The sequence below is a fragment of the Mobula hypostoma genome, chromosome 2 (genome assembly GCF_963921235.1).
Source record: "Mobula hypostoma chromosome 2, sMobHyp1.1, whole genome shotgun sequence".
Taxonomy (NCBI): domain Eukaryota; kingdom Metazoa; phylum Chordata; class Chondrichthyes; order Myliobatiformes; family Myliobatidae; genus Mobula; species Mobula hypostoma.
Window position 1 is genome coordinate 137395269 of NC_086098.1, and position 20894 is coordinate 137416162.

Consider the following 20894-nt stretch of genomic DNA (forward strand, 5'->3'; position numbering starts at 1 on the left):
GTGCTGTTATGGATGCAGCTGGGGTCAAGCGCTGGTGTATATCTGAAGGATTACCAGTAATTAATGCGTGCGTGTTGAGTGGGGTAGATATTCATACCCCGGAAGAAATGTTAATTCGACAGTTGAGTATGGTTAAAGCTGTCGGCAAGGTTGAAATCGTAGCACGAAAGTTTAATAAAACAGCAAGCTCAGACCTGGTGTTAGTGCAGACTACCATTGACGTAACGGCGGTGGAACTGCTGGAGTTTGTTGGTGACCCATGGGAGGCAGGACCATGGCGTGTTCATATTGTCATGGAGGGAGGGAACCGTGCTCAGCGAGCTGAGCTGCCAGCAGTTAAGGGCGGAGATTTTAGGAAACAGGTTTTCTCATTACTGAGAGATGAGGGGAAAGAGTGGTCGGATTTGGAAAGTTTGATTAGTTCCCATGCCCCAGTGAAAGGTGAGAGTTCTGTGTTGGCATCCGCCATTACCGCCCTGGCGAGTAAGGCAGCGGGGCCCCACCAGAAGCTAAGAATCTTCTCTAGAATAACGCCCACCCCGAGGGGGAGGAGGATTTTGAGACGTGGGTGGAGCAGACCTCTCAGTTGTTGGGTGAGTGGCAGTGCTCTGATAATGAAAAGTGACAGAGATGGGTGGAAAGTTTGAGGGGGTTGGCGGCTGAGGTAGTATGAGGCATGAAAGTTAACCAGCCCTCTGCCGCCCTTGCTGCATATCTGGATGCATTCGAAAGCACTTTTGGTTTGACTGGGAGTTCCTGGGAGCTCCTAGGGTGGTTTCAAAACATGCGTCAGGAGAAGGGGGAGAAGCTTTTCCGGCTAGAGAGACAGCTAAATTGTTTGTGGTGCCGGGAGTCATTTTGGCGGCTGAAGTGGATCAGTTGTGGATGGACCGGGTAACTAGGGGCGCCCAGGCCCAGGACAGGATTGCTTGGGGTCTCCAGCAGTCCCGTAAAACGCGCCCCTCCCCCCCCATCATTCGTTCAGCTGATCAGAGAGGTGCGGGAGGATGAGAACGCGTTGGGGCCACGAGAGGACTCTGTCAGCAGGGTGCAATCCTCGGCTGTAGCCCCTTGTGGTGAAGTGACCGGGGCCAGCCCAACCCGGGGAATGGTAAAGGAGGTGGTGGCAGAGCTGAAAGCTGAGAGATCACGGGGGTTCATGACTGGTGTGGACCCTCCGCATGATAGGACAGGTAGAGAGGGGCCCCCTCCCGAGGGGACGGACCGCGCAGAAGGCTGCGGGTGGCCGGTGTTCTGCGAGGAGGGGCGGCCGATAGCATGTGCTATAACTGTGGGAAGGAGGGACACTTCCAGCGGGAATGTGAGCGGTAGGAAGTCCCTCAGAGAGCGAGCCCCCAGGTATCCAAGCAGGGAGAGGTGTCGGGAAACTTAGAGGAGACCCAGTGAGGGAACGGCTTGGTGTCTCTGGGGGAACACGTTCCCAGCAATGTACCAAGGAACCCCCAAAAGCAAAAGACCCTATTCCTGACAGATTAGTGGGACCCCACTCCAGCGTGTCGCTACGGATAGAGGGAATCTATGCTAAAGCCATACTCAGCACCGGGTCGCAGGTCACGTTACTGTACCATTCGTTCTACAACCAATATCTGAAGCATTTGCCCTTGACCCCATTCAATGCACTGGAGATTTGGGGTATCAGTGCTGGTGATTATCCGTACAATGGTTACTTGTCAGTGAAACTGGAGTTCTCAGAGGCCGAGGTGGGAGTGTCTGAAGTTCTTGAGACGTTAGTGCTGGTTTGTCCGGATCTGGTTGAGACGGGCGGTGTTTCAATTCTGGTGGGGACCAACACCCCTCTTATACGGAGGCTCATGGGGGCCTGCAGGGAGAAGGCGGGTGAAAGCTTTCTGGGGACCTTGTAAGTGCACCCAGTGTTTCGAGCTGCATTTGAGGAAGTGCGTGGCCGCACCGGGCCGGATACTGAAAGTAAGCGAGGGACTGTGTGGTGCACCCAGTCAAAGCCTAAGGTGATACGACCCGGGGAAGTAGCGAGAGTGATGGGGGACCGTAGAGTTCCCGGAGCACCTGACAGTGAGGCCCTCTTAGTGGACGCTCCGGAAGACCTCCAGGGGGAGTCGCGATTTGGCTGGGGTGCTGGTGAGGCCCTCAGTGGTACAGGCGAGCAGGATGGCTGTGATCGTCAGGAACACTATGAAGAGGGAGATCACCTTTAAGAGGGGGATGCCCCAGCGCATTTGTTCCCGGTGACGGTAATGTCTAGCGCCCCCGTGAGGCCTGCTGGGGAGAAACTATTGGAGAAAAGTGAAAAGCTGACCACTGAGGCCTTTAACTTTGGGGATTCTCCAGTGCCGCCGAGCTGGAAAAGGAGGCTGGTGGAGAAGATGTTGAAGCTGAAAGGTGTCTTTTCCATTGGCGAGTTTGATGTGGGTTGTTCCAAGAGCACTCGTCACACCCATCCGGGTGACCGAGGACACCCCGTCTAGAGAGAGGTCGTGGCGACTGGCCCCTGCCCACGTAGAAGACGTGCGGCAGCATTTGTGTAAGTTGAAGGAAGCTGGGATCATCACTGAGTCCCAAAGCCCCTATGCGTCCCCAATAGTAGTGGCCCAGAAGTGTGTGGACTATAGGACTCTGAACAGGCGCACCGTCCCTGACCAGTATATGCTCCCGAGGGTCGAAGATGCGCTGGCCTGTCTGAGTGGTGCAAAGTGGTTCAGTGTACTGGACTTGAGGAGTGGATATTACCAGATCCCGATGAGTGAGGCCGACAAAGAGAAGACAGCATTTATATGTCCCCTGGGATTCTTCCAGTTCAAAAGGATGCCCCAAGGCATATCGGGATCCCCTGCCACCTTCCAGAAGGTCATGGAGAAGATGGTGGGGGATATGAATTTGCTCGAGGCATGTGTATATTTGGATGACTTGACAGTATTTGGATCCACCTTGGAAGAACATGAAGCGAGGCTACTGAAGGTGCTAGGCCGCCTGGAGGATGAAGGGTTAAAACTTTCCCTGGACAAGTGCCAGTTCTGCAAGACGTCTGTTAGCTATGTCGGGCATGTAATCTCGCGAGATGGAATAGCTACAGACCCGGCTAAGATAGAAGCGGTGACCACTTTGCCAAGGCCCCAGACTGTGAGCACTCTGCGCTTGTTCCTTGGGTTCTGTGGTTATTATCAGAGATTGGTGAAGAGCTACGCCAAAGTGAGTCACCCCTTGAATCAGCTTCTGTGTGGTTACCCTCCCCTGGGACGGAAAGGGAAAGGGAAAAAAGGACAGGAGGTTGGAGAATATCTAAACCCATCAGAGCCCTTCGGACAGAGTTGGGATGCAAAATGTGAGGAGGCTTTTCAGTCGCTGAAAGAGTTGCTGACCCAGGCACCAGTGCTGGCTTTTGCAGACCCTTGATTGCCGTATGTACTACACACAGGTGCCAGCCGAGATGGATGAGGGGGCATCCTGTATCAGGATCGGGGCACCGGGTGGAGACCTGTGGCATTTGTCAGCCAGAGTTTGTCACCCTTCAAGAGAAACTATCCCACCCACAAGCTGGAATTCCTGGCATTGAAATGGGCGGTGATGGATAAGCTGAGTGACTACCTCTACGGGGCCAAGTTTGAGGTGAGGACGGACAACAATCCCCTAACTTATATCTTGACCTCAGCGAAACTGGATGTCACAGGCTATCGGTGGTTGGCAGCGTTGTCTGCCTATGATTTCAGCCTGAAGTACCGGCCGGGGAGCTGGAACATTGATGCTGATGCTTTGTCCCGATGGATGCATGAGGGACTGGACAGAGACGAGTGGGAGAGCGTTCCTGCCCCTGGGGTGGCGGCCATGTGTCAGTTTGCCATCACCGTGAGGGCAGAGGAAGAGGAGAGGCCGGATCGAGCAGTGGATCAATTGGGGGCTTCTGATGACGCCCTACCCCCGGTTTACTGTAACCTGACTGCTCTGAAGACCAATCAGCTACCAGAATTGAATTCTGGGGAAGTGGCAGCTGCTCAGCGAGATGACCCGGACATTGGCACTATGTGGTACGCAGTTGAAAAGGGGGAATATGGATCAGGTGGAGAAGACGAAACACACTTCGGTGTCTCCATTACTGAAAGAATGGCTTCAGTTGAAGTTGAAGAACCAAATTTTATACTGGGTCTCATCACCCCCGGACCAACCTCGGCGTTGCCTGCTGGTCCTGCCTGAGAAGTATTAGAAGATTGCATTGAAGTCACTTCATGATGATTCTGGACATTTGGGGGTTGAAAAGACCTATAGATTGCTCAAAAACCAGTTTTACTGGCCCCAAATGAAGTCAGAGGTTGAAGAGTACTGCAAGTCGTGCATTCGCTGCAGACGCCGGAAGACACTGCCTACTCAGGCAGCTCCTTTGTCCCACTTGCAGAGTCCAGGGCCCCTGGAACTGGTGTGTATGGATTTCCTGTCCATAGAACCCGATACCAGCAACACGGCGAATGTTTTAGTCATCACGGACCACTACACCAGATATGCTCAGGCTTTTCCTACCAAGGACCAGAGGGTGACTACGGTGGCAAAAGTGTTATGGGAGAAATATTTCATGCATTATGGCCTTCCCAGGCGGATGCGTAGTGACCAGGGATGGGACTTTGAGAGTAGACTCATCTATGAGTTACTGGGCATGGAGTTGAGAAATCAAGGACCATGGCCTATCACCCGCAGGGTGATCCCCAGCCTGAGAGGTTTAATCAGACATTGCTAGACATGCTCGGGACCCTGGAGATCAGCAAGAAGAGCAGGTGGAGTCAACATATTGGGCATCTGGTTCACTGTTACAACTGTACATGCAATGAAGCTACTGGGTACTCGCCATATTATCTGATGTTTGGGTGCGAGGCGAGGTTACCCATGGACCTTTGTTTTGGGACTGACGAGGGTGACTTACCACCGAAGCATTATCTGAAGTATGCGTCTGATATGAGGAGAGAGCTGAAAGGGGCTTATGAATTGGCTGGGGCCACGGCCGCCAAGCAGAGTCGAGGAAATAAGAGGAGGTTCGATCAGAAGGTGAAGTTCTCCCAACTCCTGCCGGGAGACAGAGTCCTCATAAGGAAGTTGGGGCTACCTGGAAAGCATAAGTTAGCTGACCGTTGGGCGGCTACGCCCTATGTGGTAGAGAGTCAGATACCAAACCTACCAGTTTTCTGGGTGAAACCAGAGGAGGGGAAGGGGCCTGTCAAGGTTCTCCATCGGAACCACCTGTTGCCCCGGGACAAGCGATGCAGGCAGACCGAGAGCCGAACTTGGAGCCTACACCTAGTAAGAGGACTCTGCAAAAATGCAGGGCGACTGCAGGGCCCACAGCGGGAGAGGCTGGGCCGGGCCCCGCCCCTGAGAGGGATACTGATTCAGAGGATGATGATTTTGGATGTGTGGTACATGCTGCCTTTTGTTAACTCCCCATTTATTGAGGACGAGACTCTTGGCCCTTCTCCCACTGAGTCAGGTGAGGTGAGGGGGTTGATTGGTGGGCAGCCTGGGGTACAGCGGGATCCTGAAGGAGAGGACGTGGGGCCTGAACGTGAAACAGGGGGCTCTGATTTGCAGGGGGTTTTGAGTGATAGATCACGGGAGATTTCACCAGGCAGACCCAAAGTATCCCCAGTCGCATCTGAGCCGGAAGAGTTAGGTGAGGAGTTACGGAGGACTCAGAGAATTAGGAACCCCCCCCCCCCCGGATAGGTTGGCCTATGTAGCGCCTGGGGAACAGGGCGTGGTTTCTACTGTTTTGGGGAGCTATGTCACTGCTTTCTGCACTTGGATTGGGCTTTGTGTTTTGCAGGAAGGGTTGGAAAATTATCTCAATGTCATGAGGGCAGGACTAAATTCAGTGGGGGGAGAATGTAATGGCTTCTCTGTAATGTTAACTGCTGAGGTAATGGTTTTCTGTAGCAGCGATGTTTGGGATATAACTACAGGTAACGGGTGGCTAACCAATGGGAGAAATGTTATTCTTTCTCGTATGTCTGGGAGCGGGGTTTTCGCGGGCTTTTGTTCGAGGAAAAGGACGAGGAAGGATACATGTACAGAGCGCTGGTAGACCACCTGACGGTGGAGACTAGAATCCGAGGGTCCGGAACGTTTCAGCAGAGGTCATTTACGTAGGAATACCTGAGGCGTGAGCTTCAACGATTTTTGTGCACGAACTGTTTAATAAAAGTGGCACCTTTTTCTTTCATATTTTGTTTCGCTACTAACCACATAGCTAAAGTGAGAGTTATAAAGTGTAATCATTTTATCACATATTGTATACTGTCTGATATTTCGCGGTGTGGGTTTGTACGGGGGGTACATTACACAGCATCCACCCAAACTTGAATACCCTGTTTGGTGGGGCCGAAAGCGAAAGAGAATGGTGAATCTGTGGAATTCTTTGCCACAGGAAACAGTTGAGGCCAGTTCATTGGCTATATTTAAGAGGGAGTTAGATACGGCCCTTGTGGCTAAAGGGATCAGGGGGTACGGAGGGAAGGCTGGTACAGGGTTCTGAGTTGGATGATCAGCCATGATCATACTGAATGGCGGTGCAGGCTCGAAGGGCCGAATGGCCTACTCCTGCACCTATTTTCTATGTTTCTATGTTTCCCCTAGACGAACGTGCGCAGCAAGCCAGGTGGGCTAGAAACAGAAAAAGTGGATTAAAACCTCACTGAATAAACAGGGCAACAGTTCATAAGTCACAAATCCAGCAATGCAAATTCAAAAGTTCAGTTACCGTGTTTGGTGTTTAGTGCCTTGGCTTGAAGCAAATGCAGTAAGTTGTTTCTTGAACAAAGACGACATTCCAAATGTGATGAACTGTCTGTTCTGAGAGCTAGGACTTCTTCATTCCCAGCCTTAGTGAGAAGTATTGCCAGAAGAATTAAACAAGCATCTTTTAACCCATCACTGGACTCTTTCAGTATTGTGAATCACTTGACAGTGACCTCAGTCATGTTCACGGTTCTGGGTTAAGAATAGGAATCTATTCCACAGGTGTTACATCATTTATAAAAAGATAATTTGGCATCTAATTTGTTGGTTAAACTGTGACATGAGTAATTTATCAAGATTAGCAAACTCCATTAACAGTCTCTTGTTCTGTCCAGCATATGGATTAGTTGAATTTTGCAATGTTTGCAGTCTGGCAGTGAGAACATGGCATTTATAAAGCGAGTTTCTTAAGATTAACCCATCAAACTGGGTGTTCCAAATTTTTCCAAACCAACAGAATTATGAAACATTCTATTAAAGGTACGTGTATATATTTATTAATTTTTTTAAATAATGAAAGTTCTGCCAATGTGGGGGAAATCCTTGTTCCTTCACACTATCCTGGTAGCACTCCTTCCTTCCCCAGTCTTGGAGTGTAGCCAACCTACTGCAGTTAAACAAAGCACATATGTGCTGTTCTTCCTTTATGCACTTGTGCGTGTGTGCTCACACTTAAACAAACCAGAGTGTGAAAATCAGAGTAATTGTTCCACAGGGTGAACACACCCTTTAGAGTGACGTATCTGCATGCACAAATTCTCATATACACATACATATACATACCTGTGCGCGTGCATGCTCGTGGATGTGCGTGTTTTGCTGTACATGAGTGCGTTTTACTTATTTGTGCATGTTTGAATGCATATGTGCTGTTGCATACTTCCCAGCAAGCAAGGACCCATGCAACCCAAGTGAGGGGGCATTGCCCAGAACTGGTGAGGGTGATCTCTTTAAGTTTTTATAAGCCACTTCAAATGAAACTCTGCTGACTGTCTTGGTTAATCTGGAACCTGATTGGAATTTTTAATTATTGTCAATGTAGCTACTGGAAATACACACTTTAAAACTGAATTGCAGGTTTGGGTATAGACGCAGAAGACCTATATTGGATTAGAAACCTGCATTAGACTGAGTATAAGTATGTAGCTGTAATCAAAAGCACCGTTAAGCGTGACAGAAATGGGGATGCTGAAGCCGAGCTGCTGGCGTGAACAAAATGTGTGAAGTAAGGAACTTGGGAGAAATTAGTTGGCCAACTTTGGAGAAATTAATTGTCCACTGCAAATTGCCCCTGGTGTGTAGGTAAGTAGCAGAGAGTGGTGGAGATGATGGGAAGGTGGAGAGAATTAAACGGGGATCAGGTTAATGGGTTTTGAACGGTGGGCCAAAAGACCTTTTTCTGTGCGGTAGTACTCTGGGACCACAGCGGAAATACGGAACATACTCCGGCTCCATGGTTGTAGGGTAAAGCATCGGTGAAACCCAAGGTATGTGCACTAAGGAGAATGGAATTAGTGGGTTTCCCGTTGGAGTTCAACGAGTTGGCTCATATTGAGCACAAGTATTGAATGGCCTACAAGCTCTGTGTAATTTAGGATATCAATCACTAAATCTTCTTACAGTTTTATTTTAAAATATGCTTGTTCCTTTGTTGAACCTGTGTTACTGCTACAGTAAAAAGTTCATGGTATGTATTCTCTCTCTTTCCCTGCAGCGAACTTCCTCACCATGTACACCATCTACAGTAGAAGATGTGGGATGTCCATGGTGGCCAGGCTCTATCTGATCTCACTGGCCATTGCAGACTCACTGAGCTTGTTCTGGGGCGGGCTGATTGACCTGAGCCTGGTGTGGCTGGACCCCAATCCCTTCTGGATGAGCTCCCCATGGTGTGAGCTGCTCACGGTGCTGGAGTATGGCTCTGTCTTCACCTCCACGTGGATTGTGATCGTCTTCACCTTTGAGCGTTACCTGGTGCTGAGGAGTACTCGAGTCAGACAGCCCTACCCCCAGACTAAAGTGACCATCAGAGTCATAATGAGTGTTGCTGTGGTCTCTCATCTGATTGCTGCTCCGGCCTACTGGATCTACAGCTCAGAGTTACTGAACTCCACCTTGCCCAACCAGACTGAGAAGGCACCCAAATGTATTTACAACGATAGTTTCTTTTCCACCGCTGTGGTATGGTTTCACACACTGGTCTCAGGAGGTATCCCCTACATTCTCCTCATCCTCTTCAATATCCTCATTGGGCATCAGCTCTACACAGCCTCCAGGATGTTCACTCAGGAGCAGCTGAGGTCGATAAATGGCATCACCATGCGAGGCCTGGTGAAAAAATCTATCGTAATCCTCTTTACTATTTCCTTCACCTTCGTCCTCCTGACACTCCCTCGCTTTGTCACCTACTGCATCCTGAGGACAGCCTACAACCGGCCAGACCACAACCGCGACGACTACAGCCAGTTGATCAACCTCTTTGCGGACATCAGCATCATGATGCAGTGGCTGAACTCTGCCATCAATTTCCTCCTCTACTGCGTCATCAGCAAGTCATTTCGCCAGGAATTCCTTCAGGTCCTGACCTGCAGAACTCAAGCGTCCAATGCCCCCGGTTCTAACACCCCACTGAAGGTCTACAGTATACATTGTGCCACCATTCAACAGCCTGTAATCATTGCTGGAACTTAGAGCTCACCACTGACCAAAAACTCAAATGGACCAGCCACATAAACACAGATCAGAGGCTGGGTATCTCATGGCAAGTGACTCACCTCCCAACACCCCAAAGCTTCTTCGCTATTTATAAGGAATATGTCAGGAGACTAATGGAATACTTGGATGAGTGACCATGAGGTACAGGAGCAAAATTAGGCCATCTGGCCCATCAAGTCTGCTCCACCATTTCAACATGGCTGATCTATTTTCCCTCTCAGCCCCAATCTCCTACCTTCTCCCCGTTTCCTTCGTGACCTGGCCAATCGAGAATCTGTCAATCTCCACCTTAAATATACCCAATGACTTCGCCTCCACTGCTGCCTATTGCAATGAATTCCACAGGTTCACCAATCTCTGGCTAAAGAAATTCCTCCTCATCTCCGTTCTAAAAGGACGCCCCTCTGTCTGAGGCTGTGACCTCTGGTCTTGGACTCCCCTGCCATAGGAAACATCCTCTCCACATCCACTCTATCGAGGCCTTTCAACATTCGATAGGTTTCAATGATGTCACCCCTCATTGTGCAGTTCCAATAACTCTTAAGAAGCTGAACACCATCCATAAGACCATAAGTTATAGGAGCAGAAGTAGGCCATTTGGCCCATCGAGTCTGCTCCACCATTTCATCATGGCTGATCCAATTTTCCTCTCAGCCCCAATCTCCCACCTTCTCCCCATATCCCTTCATGCCCTGACCAATCAAGAATCTATCAACCTCTGCCTTAAATATATATAAAGGCTTGGCCTCCACAGCCTCTTGTCATAAAGAATTCCACAGATTTGCCACTCTCTGGCTAAAGAAATTCCTCCTCATCTCCGTTCTAGGACACCCCTCTATTCTGAGACCGTGCAGGAGTCCGGGAAAAAGCAGCCTTCCTGATTGCTATCATGTCCATCACCTTTAAATATTTATTCCCACCAAAAGCACACAGTGTTGTACCACCTACTAAAATTTAATGTACTGCAGATAATCACCCAGGCTTCTCTGATAACACCTTCTAAACCCATCACCTCTATCCTTTCGGATGGATAAAAGCATGGGGTCATCACCACCTGTAGGTTCCCCTCCAGGCTGCATGTTGTCCTACAATGGAACCCTAGTGCCAGTTCTTCACCACACTGTGTCCAAATGCTGGAAGTCCCTATCAGATCAAGCTGTGGAATTGCCTTTACCTTCACTGGGAGAACTGAGCAGTTCAAGACAGTCACTCAACACAACCTTCTCAAGAACAATTAAGGATGGGTTTATTATTGGGAGTTGGGAACGCTGAGAGACCCCCTAGTCTCCCTGATAACTACATCTGCGTGATGTGCATCCAGCTGCAGACTGGAGCTACAGCTGGATGGCCTTCAGCTCATACAAGAGAATGAGGAAGTGGCCAACAGCAAGGTAGTCACCCCTGAGCTGCAGGATGCAGATAGCTGGGGGACTTTCATGAGAGGGCAAGGGAATAGGTACACAGTGCAGAGTACTGTACCCCTGTGGCCATTCCCCTCTGTAACACTGAAATGCTTTGGCGATTGTCAGGGGGATGACTTGCCAAGGAAAGCTCCAGCAACCAATTCTCTGGCTCTGTGGCTCAGAAGGGAACTGGGGAGAAGAGGAGTGTAGTGGTGATAGTGTCATGTACCCCATGACAGGTTCAAGAACCAGCAGAAATGGAAAGCACTTTGGAGTCTGGTATTGCTATTAACTAATGGTATTTATTAGTAACTATGCAATACAGTACTATAAATTCAGATATATCAAACAGGTTAGCAATGATAATATATATATAAGAGTGGAAATGCTGCAAATCTCCCCTCTCCATGCCACTGATGTTGTCCAAGGGATGGGCATTAGGACCCATACAGCTTGGCACCGGTGTCGTTGCAGAGCAATGTGTGGTTAAGTGCCTTGCTCGAGGACACAACACGCTGCCTCAGCCAAGGCTCAAACTAGCGACCTTCAGATCACTAGACGAATGCCTTAACCACTTGGCCATGCGCCAACACCATGTCAGAATTACAGTTTAGTAAAGTCAACCACAGAGGCATGAGAGAGGAGCTGGCCAAAACTGATTGGAATGGGACACTAGCAGGGTTGATGGAAGAGCAGCAGTGTCTGATGTTTCCGGGAGTAATTTAGAAGAGACACTGTCATTTCACTCAAAGAATATTCTAACGGGAGGATGAGGCAATAGTGGGTGGCAAGGGAAGTCAAAGACAGCATAAAAACAAAAGAGAGGACATACAATATAGCAAAACTTAGTGGAAAGTTAGAGGATTGGAAAACTTTTAAAAACCAACAGAAGGCAACTAAAAAAGAAAAAGAGAAAAGGTAAAATATGAAGGTAAACTAGCCAATAATATAAAAAAAAGGTAAGTTTTTTTTTCAGATTATATAAAGAGTTAAAAAGAGGCAAGAGTGGACATGGACCACAGGAAAATGATGTTGGAGAAATAGTAATGAGAAGCAAAGAAATGATAGACAATCAGAATGAGTACTTTGCATCAGTCTTCTCTGTAGCAGACATCAACAACATGCCAGAAACTCAGGAGAGTCAGGTAGACAAATGAGTGTAGTTACTGTTACTAAGGAGAAGGTGCTTGGGAAGCTGAAAGGACTGGAGGTAGATAAGTCACCTGGACAAGATGGACTACATCCCAGGGTTCAGAAAAAGGTAGCTAAAAAGATTGTGGAGGTATTAGTAGTGGTCTTTCAAGAATCACTGGATTCTGGAATGGGTTCCAGAGGGCTGGAAAATTGCAAATGACACTCTACACTTTAAGATCGAAGGCAGGCAAAGGACACTGCCTGTAAGGAGTTTGTAAGCTCTCCCAGTGACCGCATGGGTTTCCTTCGGGTGCTGTGGTTTCCTCCGCAATCCAAAGATGTACCGGTTCGTAGATTAGTCAGTCATTGTAAACTGTCCCGTAATTTGGCTAGGATTAAATTGGGGGATTGCCAGGTTGAAGATCCGGAGGGGCCTGTTCAGCACTCTATGTCAATAAATACAGTAAATAAATAGAGAGGAAGTTATAGACTGGTTAGCTTAACTTCAATAGTTCGTAAGGTTTTAGAATCCCTTGCTTGGAAGCACATGAAAGTGGAAGCACATGGAAGTCCTTAGTCAGTATGGTTTCCTAAGGGGAAATCTTGCCTGACCAATCTTTTGAAGAAATAAAAAGCAGGATAGACAAAGGAGAGTACTTATATTTTTGGAAGCCCTTGAGGCTACAAAACAAGATGGCAACCCATGGTATTACAGGAGAGATATTAGCATGAGTATAAGATTGGCTGACTGGCAGAAGGTAAAGAGTAGGAATAAAGGGAGCCTTTTCTGGTTGGCTGCTGGTAGCTGGTTGTCTTCCACAGGTGTCACTGTTGGGTCCACAATCTTTCACATTATATGTTAATGATATGGATGACAATTGATGGTTTTGTGATCAAGTCTTTGGGTGGCACAAAGTCAAGAGGCAGCTAATATTCAGGAAGCAGGGAGTCTACAGAAAGACTTGCACAGGTTGGCAGAATTGGCAAATAAGTGGCAGATGGAACAGATACTGAAGTGTATGGTCATGCATTTTGGTAGAAGGAATAAACAGGGAGGGAATTCAGGAATTATATTGCAAAGGAACTTGGGAGTCTTGGTGCAGGATTCCCTGAAGGTTAGCTTGCAGGTTGAGTCAGTTGTAAGGAAGCAATGTTCGCATTTGTTTCAATTGGACTGGAATATAAGAGCAAGGATGTGATTCTCAGGCTTATAAGGCATAGGTCATACCACACGGAGTATTGTGAGCAGTTCTGGGCCCCTGTGTGGGAAGAGATGTGTTAACATATGAGGAGTGTTTGATGTCTTTGGGCCTGTTCTCACTGGAGTTTTGAAGAATGAGGGAAGATATCATTGAAACCTATCAAATATTGAAAGGTCTAGATAGAGAGTACGTGGAGAGGATGTTTGAAGTAGTGGGAGTGTCTAGGACCAGAGGGCACAGCCTCAGAATGGAAGGATATCACTTTAGAATAGAGGTGAGGAGGAGTATTTTAGCCAGGAGGCGGTGACTCAGTGGAATTCATTGCCATCATTGGGTATATTTAAAATGGAGATTGATATGTTCTTGATAAGTAATGGTATCAGAGATTATGGGGTGTAGGCAGGATAATAGGGTGAGGAAGGAAAAATAAATCAGCCATAATTGAATGGCGGAGCAAGCTCAATGGGCTGAAGGGCCTAATTTTTTTTCTATATATTATGGTCTTATGGATTGGGAAGTGTTCTAGCAAAATTACTCAACTAATGGGAAAACAATGCCACTGACTCAATACTTCCCAGTCAGTTTCTGTTCAGAGTTATTCGGTCTATTTGTGTCCGTGCAGTATTCAATCCTTCTGTAAACATGCTTTAAAATTGTTGTTTTGTGTAGAACACAACTTTCTAGATCTCAAGATCCCCACTGGAGCCCAGTTCAAGCATGCCGAAGTCACACTGTTAGCTATGAAAAGCAATTGTAGACTTGCTGTATCTCCAAGTTGAGACCAGTTACCACATTCAGACTCCAGCAATTCAATCTGTTTGCCTGTGATTTTACAGGGACTCAGCCAACTGCGATAAATGGTTCTTTGTGTTTCTGTGGCTGAGTAAACAGTAATCACCACTCATTCGGTTTTAAGTAGAAACCAAAAGATGCTGAAATCTGAAAGCAAAAGAAAATGTTGCTGGAACCGGTCAGTGTGTGCAGAGAGGAAGAGGAGATAGGCCTCGTCTGATAAAGGTTTATTTTACCCAAACCTTTACTAATCAGGCCTCTGCACTATTGGTCTCTGGTTCAAAGGCATATTTCTAGTATCTTGCACGTAATGTACTGCTTTCTTTAAGTTGGAGAGCTTCATTGCTACTCTCTCACTACCACACATGATGAGTTTATATATTACAGATCTCCAACTTGCTGTGGTTGATTAATTAATAACGGGTTGTGTAATCCAGGAGACCACCCAGCCAAACACCACTGTCATCTCAAAGCAGCTGGCAGCCAATGAAATGCGTTTGAAGTGTTGTAGGAAAGAGGGAAAGTAATATGTGCACAGCAAGATCTCATTAACAACTGTGTAATCAGGACAAGATGTTAACGGTTGAGTATTGGCACGCCAAGACAACTGTAATCACTCCTTAGCTCTCCATCAGAATTCCACAATAGTGCCTGTCTTTTCCATTCAGGGAAGAGACTGGACCTCAATTTAATACTGAGAGGTTGCTAATTCTGAGATTTGGAGCATGTCCAGGTGAAAATATGACGAAGTCCCACATAGGAGGCTGGTCAAGATGTTTCAGTCACTTGTCATTCACGATGAGGCCCGGTCAAGCAACACTCCTTCAGTCGACGTCTTCTGGATGGATCATGAACCACATGTTCCACTTCTTTTATGTCCTTTGCATTTGTTTTTCATCTTCAAGTCAAGTCAAGTCACTTTATATTGTCATTTTGACCATAACTGCTGGTACAATACACAGTAAAAACGAAAAAATGTTTTTCAGGACCATGGTGCTACATGAACAATACAAAAACTACACTGATCTACCTAAAACAACACAAAAACTACACTGGACTACAGACCTACCCAGGACTGCATAAAGTGCACAGAACAGTGCAGGCATTACAATAAATAATAAACAAGACAATAGGCACAGTAGAGGGCAGTAGGTTGGTGTCAGTCCAGGCTCTGGGTATTGAGGAGTCTGATGGCTTAGGGGAAGAAACTGTACATAGTCTGGTCGTGAGAGCCCAAATGCTTTGGTGCCTTTTGCCAGATGGCAGGAGGGAGAAGAGTTTATATGAGGGGTGCATGGGGTCCTTCATAATGCTGTTTGCTTTACAGATGCAGCATGTGGTGTAAATGTCTAATGGCGGGAAGAGAGACCCCAATGATCTTCTCAGCTGATCTCACTATCAGCTGAAGGGTCTTGCGATCTGAGATGGTGCAATTTTTGAACCAGGCCGTGATGCAGCTGCTCAGGATGCTCTTAATACAATCTCTGTAGAATGTGGTGAGGAAGGGGGGTGGGAGATGGACCTTCGCAGAAAGGAGAGACGCTAATGCATGCAATGTTAGCTCTGGCAGGCTGGGTGAACTACAGTCAGATCCAATGGCCAAGAAGGCCGTTCTGCAACACCACATGGAGAACGCGGGGCATGATGAGAAACATGAGCAGCCATGGCAATCACTGCAACCAGGGAGGATCCCAGTCGTGACGCCTACTCGTACCACTGAACCCAGACTTCCGAGGTCGAGATAGTGGAACTGCACCAGTGCAACAGGACTTCCTCCTTTAAAAACCCTCCCGCATAGATTTCCTGCCGCCATCCGATACAACGGACAACTACCAGTAGTATTGGTACTGTTCTGATTTGTTCTGTATTTCATTTAAATACATCATTTGTTACTCAATTGAATGGCAGTCTGTCGTTTTTACACCACCTTAACCATTTCCATGAGACTTTGGCTAATTGGGTCATCTGCTTAATTGGTCCCAATTGCACCACTTGTTACCTTGTCCCAATTAAACAGAATCCACTGTATTGTACGTAGTCCTGGTTCCCTGCCTACAGGAAAGATATCAATAAGAATGAAAGAGTAATAATAAAATTTACAAGCATATTGCTGAGACTTGAGACCTGAGTTATAGGGAGAGGCTGAAGAGGTTAGGGCATTTTTCCCTGGAGTGTAGGAGAGTGAAGGGAGAATTGATAGTTATACAAAATTATGAGGGGCATAGTGTAGGGTTAACACAGGTGGGCCTTCTCCATTGAGGTTGGGTGCGACTACAACTAGAGGTCATAGATTAAGGATGAAAGGTGAAATATTTAGGTTATGGGTCGAAGGTGAATAAATAAAGGGTGGTAGAAGTGTGGGATGAGCTGCAGCAGAAGTGGTGAATGCAGTTTCCACTTTAGCAATTAAGGGAAGTTTGGATAAATGCATGGAGGAGAGGGATGTGTGGTCAAGGTGTGGGTCCATGGGACTAGGCAGATAAATACATGCTGGGTGCCTCCATTTGTTTGTTGCCTCAGTTTAATGTTACTGATTTATTTGTTGACTGAAACACAGCGAAGGAGTCATAGCCTAATTACGGGACAATGCACAATGACCAATTAACCTGTCAACTGGTACATTTTCGGTCTGTGGGAGGAAACCGGAGCACCTGGAGGAAATCCACGTGGTCACGGGGAGAACACACAAACTCCCTACGGGAAACTTGGAAGAGAGTGTTCCTTAGCACTGCACTGGAGAAGTCAGCACAAGCTTTTTGAGCCTGTGCCTCCAGACGGGTGGACCTAAGCCCATTAACTTCAGCCTCGACAATATGGCATAAGCTTTGTCAGCTGGAGAGAGAAATCCCAATGGCTCTGTAAAATGAGGAAAGACCTGTTAACAATGCTTGGCGTATGAAATGAAACAGAAAACACTAGGGATACTCAGAAAGTCACCCAGCATCTGGGGAGGTTGGCATTGCAGGTCAATGACCTGGCCGGTGACTGGAGATGTGACAGTTCACATTGGGAAGTCAGTGCTCACTGGTGGTGTGACTGGTATTCCAAAGAAGAAAACCAGCCCACTCCTACCTGTCAAGATCCCTTGCCTCAACAGAACCTACTCTTGGAAAAAAAAGTTAACCAATCCCTGAAACAGACTGTGGAGTAACTTTCACCCATAAGTGACACTGTAAGCAGGTTAAAGAGATACAGTGCCTTTGTGATCCTGCAAAAAGGAAGACTGGGTCACTAATAATGCACAGTTCTAGTCCCCTTGGAGCCCGGGATGACAGCAGCACAGAGGCCTTGTCATTGACTGATTGAGTGTTTAGATCCCATTCACTGTGCACTCCCAACATCTACAGGAGAATTCTATAAGTGTGATTGAACTATCACCTTTCCTACTTCTCAGCATGACTGAGTTTTTCCTTGTGGGAAGTTTTTACAGGTATTGAGTTCTTCTTCAATCCTGAGTCTTGGTGCCTTTGAGCTCTGACCATGCTATCAAGCAGCTTAGGCTTAATGCTTGAAGATTTTTATCCCTCCAACAAAGCACTAAAGCAGTGGCCGAGTTCACTGATGACCTCTCCCTCAGTTCCAATGACTAGGTTAGTTACGAGTACTCTGAATATCTTTGGCTTCCATTGTGATCTTATCTGCCTCTACAGCTGAACCGGTGCATGTGGACTGGCCATGTTTTTCCCCATCAGTGTGGCCTAACCATTCATCTATCGACATAAGGAAACTGACAGTTGTTGGGAGAAGGCAAATTTGAACCAATGGCTCCCAAACCAAGTGCAGCATTTCACTCCGTCACAACAGAGTCTCATGATTGCTGGCTCTCAAGCATCGTCATTACCCTCATGTGAACACAAAGTTGGCAAAAAGCCAGTGAGGTAGACTTGGGTCAGTCCCAAAACTGTGCTTGACTTGGCCTCGTGGACAGCACTCATACCCCTGAGCTAGAAAGTTGTGGCTCCACTCTGAATAGTTCAGCATGGAAGTTTAGCCTGAAATTCACCGTCAAGATGTAAGGGAGCAGCTCTCTCATTTGGTTGGGACATCAAACTAGGGCCCTGTCTGCACTCTTTGGTGAATGTCAAAGATCCACATTATTTTAAGAAGAGTTATTGTGTTCTGCCCAATATTTAACATTAATCATTGTCATGTTGCTGTTTGTAGGACGATGTTGTGTATAATTGGCTTATTGGGTTTCTCATGGTGCTAAGAACCGTGCTCTCCAGGAGTTATTTCATTGTCTGCATGGTGGGGCTTTGAAATGTGATGTAATTCTGCAGATCTATAAAACTCTGGTTAGACCATGCTATTGCGTTCAGTTCTGGTCGCCTCCTTATCGGAAGGATGTGAAAGCTCCAGAGGGGGTGCAGAGGAGATTCACCAGGATGCTGCCTGGATTAGACAGCAAGGTTTATGAGGTTAGCTTGAACAAGCTGGGGTTTTTCTCTTTGCAGTGAAGGAGGATGAGAGGTGACTTGATAGCGGTGTACAAGATGATGAGAGGCATAGATCGAGTGGACAGCCAAATACTTTTTCCCAGGGTGGAAATGGCTAATACAAGAGAAAATAATTTTAAGGTGTTTGGAGGATGTCAGAGGTGGGTTTTTTTTAACACAGAGAGTGATAGGTGCATGGAACACACCTATGTCTCTGCCATATTGTCCCTGCATATGGCAGAGACAGATACATTAGGGACATTTAAGATGCTCTCAGATAGGCACGTTGATGAAAGAAAAAGTGGGAAACTATGTAGGAGGGAAGGGTTAGATTCACCTTAGAGTAGGTTTGGCACAACATTGTGGGCCGAAGGGCCTGTACTGTGCTGTAGTTATGTCAAACACACCACGTCCTTAAGAATGTGCTGATCATTTTGGGAGTATTAACAATTTCACCATTTGTTTCCAAAGTATATTTAGGTGGGCCATTTTCACACCCATGTCGTCCTGTCGTTCACTGTGTCGTGTATCCTTTCAAATTAACATGTAGCTACTTGTTTGAACAGTAGAAAGGCAAGTCCACAGCTTGATCTTGCACTGCCTGATCTTATGTGATATTGAAAGGGTAAGTTCTGGTTGAAAAAGAACAAGCCACTTATGAATGATTGGCGGCGAGGCTCCTCCCTGGGATCCGATGGATGGGACCCAACTCTTCATTACTGAACTCATGGAATTGGAGAACTGATACAAAATAGGTGGAGGCCATTTGACAATTGCAGAAACATTAAATATGCCCAAGCCTTGACTATCTACCTATTAATTTTCCACCAAACTGTGGAATCCACACTATGAAATGGCATCTATAGATGACGTGCTTTTATGTCAACATTTATTCTGGAAGATCTCGTAGGTATTAATTCTCCTACCGTCAGCGATCAGGCTGTAATTCCAAGGATGACCACTGAGGGGTAGTGCAGAGCAGGGTTTGAAATCTACCCACCGATGACTGAGTCGAGCGACACCCTGCGACATCTCAACCCTCTGCCTCTGGCCCGATGCCTTCTCCCACCTGACCCCACCACTCCCCCATCAATCTGCCTTTTGCCTACTCTGCCACTGCTTAAAACACTTTTAGCTGCATCGTACTCAGCAGGTAATCTGGGAGCCTGATGCCAATTCAAGGACATTTTCAGGTAGAAAGCGAGGGAGTGAACCCAGAGTGGTAACGGAGTAATCTGCTGATTTGCTTGTGTCTGTTGGGGAGGTGGTTACTAGTGTTTTTACAGTGGGGTTAAACTAGCTTAGAAGGAGATTTAAGCATCAAAGAAAGGAAAGAAACAAAGCAGGAAGAGCAATTTAGAATAGTAATGGGTAGCGAAAACAAAGCCAGCCACCAAAGGGGTGTGGGAGAAAGACAAAATGCTTTTTTAAAAATTGTTATTTATTGAGAACTCTTCCGGCCCTTCAAGCCGTGCTGCCCAGCAGCCCCCGATTTAACTCTAGCCTAATCACGGGACAATTTACAATGACCAACCTGTAGGTCTTTGGACTGTGGGAGGAAACCGGAGCACCCGGAGGAAATCCACACGGTTAGGGGGAGAGCGTAGAAGTTCCTCGCAGGCAGCAGCGGAAATTGAACCCCCGCCGCTGAAAGGACAATTGTTAACAGCACTGTGTCTGAACGCTCACATCACTAGTGGATTAAAAGCACTGCTTCACAGCGCTCAGTGAGGAAGTAAAAGCAAACAGGTGTGGCCTAGGTTATTGAAACTTGGGTGCAGAATGATCAAAGCTGGGAACTAAATATTTCAGGTTATTCCACGTTCATGGAGGAGAAGGAAAAGGGGGAGTGGTGTGGCACTGAGAGAGGAGAGAGGAGATCAGCACTGCTAGAAAATGATATTGGCAACCAGAATTATAATCAATTTGCATCAGGTGCAGAAACAGGTTAGTGCAGAAAACATTGGTAGAAGTTATTATTCATGGCCATTCATTGGTGATTGTAATATTCGGCAAAGCATAGATTAGGAGATTAGAGATGTGTTATAGAGGTGTCCAGTTGAGACAGGAGGTGAATTCATGGACTGTATTCAAGATGCTTTTCTAGATCAGTATGTTGAAGATCCTGTGCGTGCCAAAAGGAAGGGTTGGCACTTCAGACGGATATGGACAACTGGACAGAATGGTCTGAAACGTAGCAGGTGGAACTCGGTAGGAAAAGTGTGAGGTCATCAGCTTCATTGTACAAGCCAGGAAACCAGATGTTTGTTAAATGGCAGGAGGCTGGTGATGTTTAAAACGCTGACGTTCAGATGGACATATGGTCGGCTGATTGCAAATGCATCACACAATTAGGATGGCAGATAGTACATCAGTCTTGGAGACACAGAAGACTGCTGATGCTAGGTTCTGGAGCAAACATCAAGCTGCTGGAAGACTTC

General features: G+C 47.0%; 1 protein-coding gene and 1 long non-coding RNA gene across 4 annotated transcripts in view; one reads left to right on the top strand and one right to left on the bottom strand.

Moving 5' to 3' along the window:
• Positions 1–16581, top strand: part of LOC134342511 (probable G-protein coupled receptor 139) — an 81476-nt gene extending 64895 nt beyond the window's left edge. For all 3 annotated transcript variants that reach the window (XM_063040744.1, XM_063040746.1, XM_063040745.1), the window contains one exon: positions 8486–16581. In XM_063040744.1, the coding sequence (XP_062896814.1) occupies positions 8486–9462 (977 nt within the window). In that variant the 3' untranslated portion in view covers positions 9463–16581. The remainder of the gene's footprint in view (positions 1–8485) is intronic.
• Positions 1–20894, bottom strand: part of LOC134342513 (uncharacterized) — a 61575-nt gene that overhangs the window by 20013 nt on the left and 20668 nt on the right. The gene's annotated exons all lie outside the window — the stretch shown is intronic.